The sequence below is a fragment of the Gymnoscopelus microlampas genome, assembly GCF_963454915.1.
Source record: "Gymnoscopelus microlampas genome assembly, chromosome: 22".
In the NCBI taxonomy this organism is placed as follows: Eukaryota; Metazoa; Chordata; class Actinopteri; order Myctophiformes; family Myctophidae; genus Gymnoscopelus; species Gymnoscopelus microlampas.
Window position 1 is genome coordinate 32,264,594 of NC_139959.1, and position 4,961 is coordinate 32,269,554.

The 4,961-nt window shown below is 40.9% G+C and overlaps 1 protein-coding gene across 1 annotated transcript; it reads left to right on the forward strand.

The window, feature by feature from the left end:
• Nucleotides 1-514: 514 nt before the first annotated feature.
• Nucleotides 515-3,259, forward strand: LOC311039153 (uncharacterized protein). Its single transcript, XM_084048803.1, has 4 exons — nt 515-629; nt 1,863-1,971; nt 2,461-2,535; nt 2,636-3,259. Exons 1-4 carry the CDS (start codon nt 551-553, stop codon nt 2,775-2,777), a joined length of 405 nt encoding a protein of 134 aa, XP_083904929.1. The 5' UTR covers nt 515-550; the 3' UTR covers nt 2,778-3,259.
• Nucleotides 3,260-4,961: the final 1,702 nt, after the last annotated feature.

Sequence of the window (4,961 nt, forward strand, 5' to 3'; positions counted from 1 at the left end):
TGTCATATGCTACAGTTCCTAAAAAGCTGAAATTGTAACAAGTCCTTTAGAAAGTAGCATAATTTGTTCCTGTTCAGTGGAAACCCCTTATTTCTAATAATTGGTGTCACACAAGGAATGAAGTGATCACTTTCATCACTTCCGTCTGGTTTCGTTTTTTCACACTTTTGGAGAATCCCCAGAACACCCATGGGACCATGGTTTCACAACGGAAAAGACCGTGACCTAACGTTTGAACCTAAAAAGGAAAATGCTGACAAAAGTGTTTCCTATTGGCAAATACCAGACAGTCACACTTGCAAGAAACTTCCTCACTGATCATCACTCATTCATTCATTCATTCATTCAGATAGAGATGGACAGGGGGCCGTGACTAATTCAGAGGTTGAACTTCTGCATTTTCCAGACCTTTAAGTATCGGAGACACTTTCAAGACCGGCAGATCACTCTACTGACTCGAGGAGGAGAGAAGAAGATAGTATTTATTATTTATTTATTTAATTTATCGTTCATTCATTCTTTTCACACTAAGATCTGTTATCAAGCAAAAATGGCATTCTGTGGTATCCTGCTGAAGACTGCTGTGATGTGCGCAGTACTGGTGACTCTGGTCGACGTGGGCTCAGCTGGTGAGTGTGTTGTAGTACTAGGTCACAGGAAGAGTGGGCACTGACGAACATGTAAAATTTGCTATTTGGTCCAAAATTTAAAAAATATACATATTTGGAAAATGGTCTTAAGTAGTCTAATGTAAAGTATAGGTCTACATGATTAGAACATGATTGAGCATTCAATAATTAAGGTCTAATATTTCTACAATCGCTACAAATTGCTACAAAACCCGTATAACCATGTCATTTTGGGCATAAACAAGAAGTTGAAGGGTAAATGTAGGTCTGATAGTGACGTACAGTGAATGTTCAAGTCATGTATACTTTACATTACTTTTTTTCAAATATTGTATTTTTTAACATTTTGGACAAAATAGCACATTTTACATCGAGGTGCCCGCTCTTCTTGTATCCGTACTGTATAGACGTATTTATATTATGTGAGGGAAATATTTAAAAGCCAGTATAACCTTTTAACTTTATAACTATTCATTCTATTTAAACTGTTGTATTGGACTGGCCGGCTCCACAGCAGGGGGTCTAGACGTAAATTCATGCTGCTGTCCTTTGGCCAAGGAGACCAGTCAACAGCTTTCTGTACAAGGACTGCCTCCTATTCTCAGCTTAACCAGTCAGCTTAACCACTGATGTTAGAGTATCTATAAGCGTGGCATGCCTACATACAGAATATGGCCATGGCAATTAAGGGCCTGTCCACCAACCAGACCTCTATACTCGTCCTCACTCTCAAGAATTGACAAATAATCTGTGTAGAATGTGTTCTGGATTTTAATAAATGTATTTCACATTGCATGCTGATGAGGTGGCTGTCTAGGAGACTCCTATCGAATGACTCCTCACATTCTGGCCTCCCCTTCGTGGAAATGAGTGTCACATCAAGATTTATATGCCCTTGTTTTTACCATATGTATGTAGTAGAGTTGTTTATGATAGCATTATAGCAGTCATGCCCAACTCTGGCCCTCAGGGGGCCCCTGGTACAGCTGGTTTTCTATCCTATAATGTCTAACTGGCCCCTGAATAGACTGAATTACACACCAGGTGAATGCAATTAACGTCCTGGTAGGATAGAAAACCAACTGTTCCAGGGCAGTACCTGAGAACCTAAGTTGGAACCATGATGGTGGCATTTGTAAGTATAGGAACCACTGCATTGTGGGCATTTAAACCACAACAATATGGGTCAGAGCAAAATGGCCAAAATGTTAACCATTCGTTCTTTTCTTACAGCTGAGAAACTGTCCTCCTGCTGTACTACAGTAAGCAGACAGGAGATCAAAGATCCTATCGTAGGGTATCTGGTCCAGAGGAGGAACCTTCCATGTGTTAATGCTATCATGTAAGATATACCTACCTATCTACCTATCTATCTACCTACCTACCTACCTACCTACCTACCTATCTACCTACCTGCCTGCCTGCCTGCCTGCCTGCCTGCCTACCTACCTACCTATCTACCTATCTACCTATCTTAGCCTGGGACCAGACAAATCTGCCAGTGCAAAAAGTGCAAAAGTGCCCTCCCGAAGTCTGGGGTGACCAATCAGGGCCCAGTATTCAAATGTGGGAGACTGCAACCCTTTTGACCCCCCCCCCCCCCCCCCCCCTTGGAAAAAAACCTTCCTCATAGAAGCACCAGACTCATATCCACGCAGTGATATAGTCTGGCCACACGAGGCTATACCTATCGACCTACCTACCTACCTACCTACTTATATACCTACCTATCTATAGACCTACCTACCTAAACCTACCTACCTATATACCTTCCTACCTACCTACTCACCCAATCATCTTTCCATCCATCTAAACTCTTTTGTTCTTGCAGTTTTCAGACGGAGAAAGGGTTGTTTTGCAGTCAGTTCAACGCTCCCTGGGTGAGACGCAAGATCGCAGAGTTTGAGTAAGTCAATCAGTCACTAGCATAAATCATTCATTCATTCATTCATTCATTCAAATAACCGTATACTTATGCCATTGTTTCTGTATTATTTTCATTACAGGACGGCACGCAGGAACGCCAAGTCTAACTCCCCTCTCTCCACCGTCTCCTCCTCTACGCCCTCTCTCCTCTCCCTCCTCACCTCTTCCTCCTCTCCTACCGCCTCCTCTACCGTCTCCTCGTCTCCTACCTCATCCCAGTGAGGATGGTACAGTCGCACCTCAGCTCAGCAGGCCAGCCGACCAATAGCACAGCGTCTCCATCTCTAGCCACTTCTATCTCTAGAGTCAACCCGGAAGTGAAAGAGGATGAATCAGCATTTCTGTTGAGCATTTGAATGAATGTCTCAAACGTTGACTGTTTATTTATGTTTCACTTGATTTATTGGTTTTAAAATTATTAATACAGCACTATCAGTGTTTAATTTATTCTGTCCTAAAAAACTGTACGAATATATTTATTACATGAATTTATTTATTGAGTGATGTAATTATGTGATGATGTTCATCATTATTGCTGTTTGTATTGTTCTTTAGTAACTAAGCTGATGATGTTATTTTGAAGCCTATGAAGATAACTATGTTGGGGCTATGTATTCCTTTCCTTGTGATGTGTTTTTAAACAATGGGGAAGTTGAGAAACTGTGGAAAACATTGATCATGAATAAACGCTGTGTCATCAAGGAGGTTTTGCATTTTCATGGTTTCATTTCATATAAAAGTAAAGGATCAGTAAGGTATCACTTGCTCAGATCAACCCATTGTTTTTCTGAAAACAGAAGTCCTGAGAAATCAAGATTCATTTTGACAAGGATATTCACACTTTCTCAGCACAAAATGCATCTTTGGAGAAAGAAATTACTGAATTTATATGATTTCTTAATCATTTAGACAACAAATGAAAATTGCTGAATGTGCTATACCAACATTTAATATGAATAAAATAAAATAATGAAAATAATATTAAACAGCTAAATACCATGTGAGCGCTTAGGGTCAATTTTTACTTTTTTATTTATTATGTTTCTTCATCAGTGTAAAACCTTAAAACATGAACAGCTTGTCTTTGAGTGTGTCGTGTGTGGGCCTGTTCGGTGCACGACCACCGTTTAGGATGCGTGGCCGTTCAGAGTGGGACAGTTCTGGAGAACCGCTCAGCCAATTGAATTCACACTCGACCCTGCACTCCCTTAGGTCCTCAGCAATGCAACTGCCAAGTGTGAAATCGATCGAAAGAGTGGTTCACGAGATACATGAAGAACAGGCAGGCAGACAGACAGACAGACAGGCAGACAGACAGAGATTCCTCGAATGTATAGATAGATTCTGGCAAGAGGATTGCAACCTGATGTCGCCGGCAAGAGTGGCCAACAGACAGAGGACACTTGCTTGCTGCTGACTCACGGTAGCAGATGACACCGCCAAAGATGCTGGCTTCTCCTGCTGGTCAGATTGCCCCGGTGCAGCCCAAGAGCGGCCTACAGGCACTGACAGCCTCGCATTAGGAAGCATACTGCACACCAGTTCCATTCCATGCATCAGAGTTGAGTTGGTTGTCAGGGTTGGATTTGCTCAGGGACTAAATTACAAGAAGAGAAGACGACCACTGTGAAGCAAAAATTAAGTTTCACACACCCCCCTCCTCCACAGCTGATGAGGTGAAGCACAGTGAGATTTAAGACACTTTAGATGAGATGAGAAACATGCACGCACGCGCACACAAGAGCTCAAATTATAACAAGTTATTTAGAAAGTAGCATAATATTGCTCCTGTTCTGTGAAAACACTTATTTCTAAGAAGAAGAAAAATAGGTGAAGCACAGTGAGATGAAGACACTTTAGATGAGATGAAAGAGTTGCATGAAGAAAGAGACAGAAAAGCATAGATGGAGAGCAAAGTATAAAAGAAAACACTCAAGCACTGAAACTCCTTCACGGTCTGCTAGGGGAAATTACATGCTTTGGATTGTTATATATCTGAATATCAACCTGGTTGTACAGTCAATGATAGACAAATCAAGGTGAAGTTGAAGTTGAACTATTTGTGCACCAGGAAACATTAGAACTCACACTAACAGACAGTAGGACGTTTGGCGTTGAATTCCAGTCAGACTAAAGACTCATGACTTATGACAGATTGCTGTTAAATATAATTGTAATGTATTGCATAACACCTGTAGAGCTACCAGGTGTAGTTCTAGGTTTCACCACTAGAGGGACCCATATCCTCCTCGCTGATGGACAGTAGAAAAGTTTTACACTAAGCCAGGTAAGGTAAATGTATTTATAAAGTGCCTTTCAAAAAAATAATTACAAGGAGGTGTACAATAAATAAAATAAAATAAAGCAAGAACATCACAGTAAATAGAGTTTATAAATAAATATACA

What these genes read in the sequence shown, in the direction of transcription:
- LOC311039153 (XM_084048803.1), top strand. Translation starts at nt 551, where the DNA reads ATGGCATTCTGTGGTATCCTGCTGAAGACTGCTGTGATGTGCGCAGTA. An exon ending in CCATGTGTTAATGCTATCAT is followed by an intron (nt 1,972 to 2,460) that starts GTAAGATATACC and finishes TTGTTCTTGCAG; the next exon opens with TTTTCAGACGGAGAAAGGGT. An exon ending in CGCAAGATCGCAGAGTTTGA is followed by an intron (nt 2,536 to 2,635) that starts GTAAGTCAATCA and finishes TTTTCATTACAG; the next exon opens with GACGGCACGCAGGAACGCCA.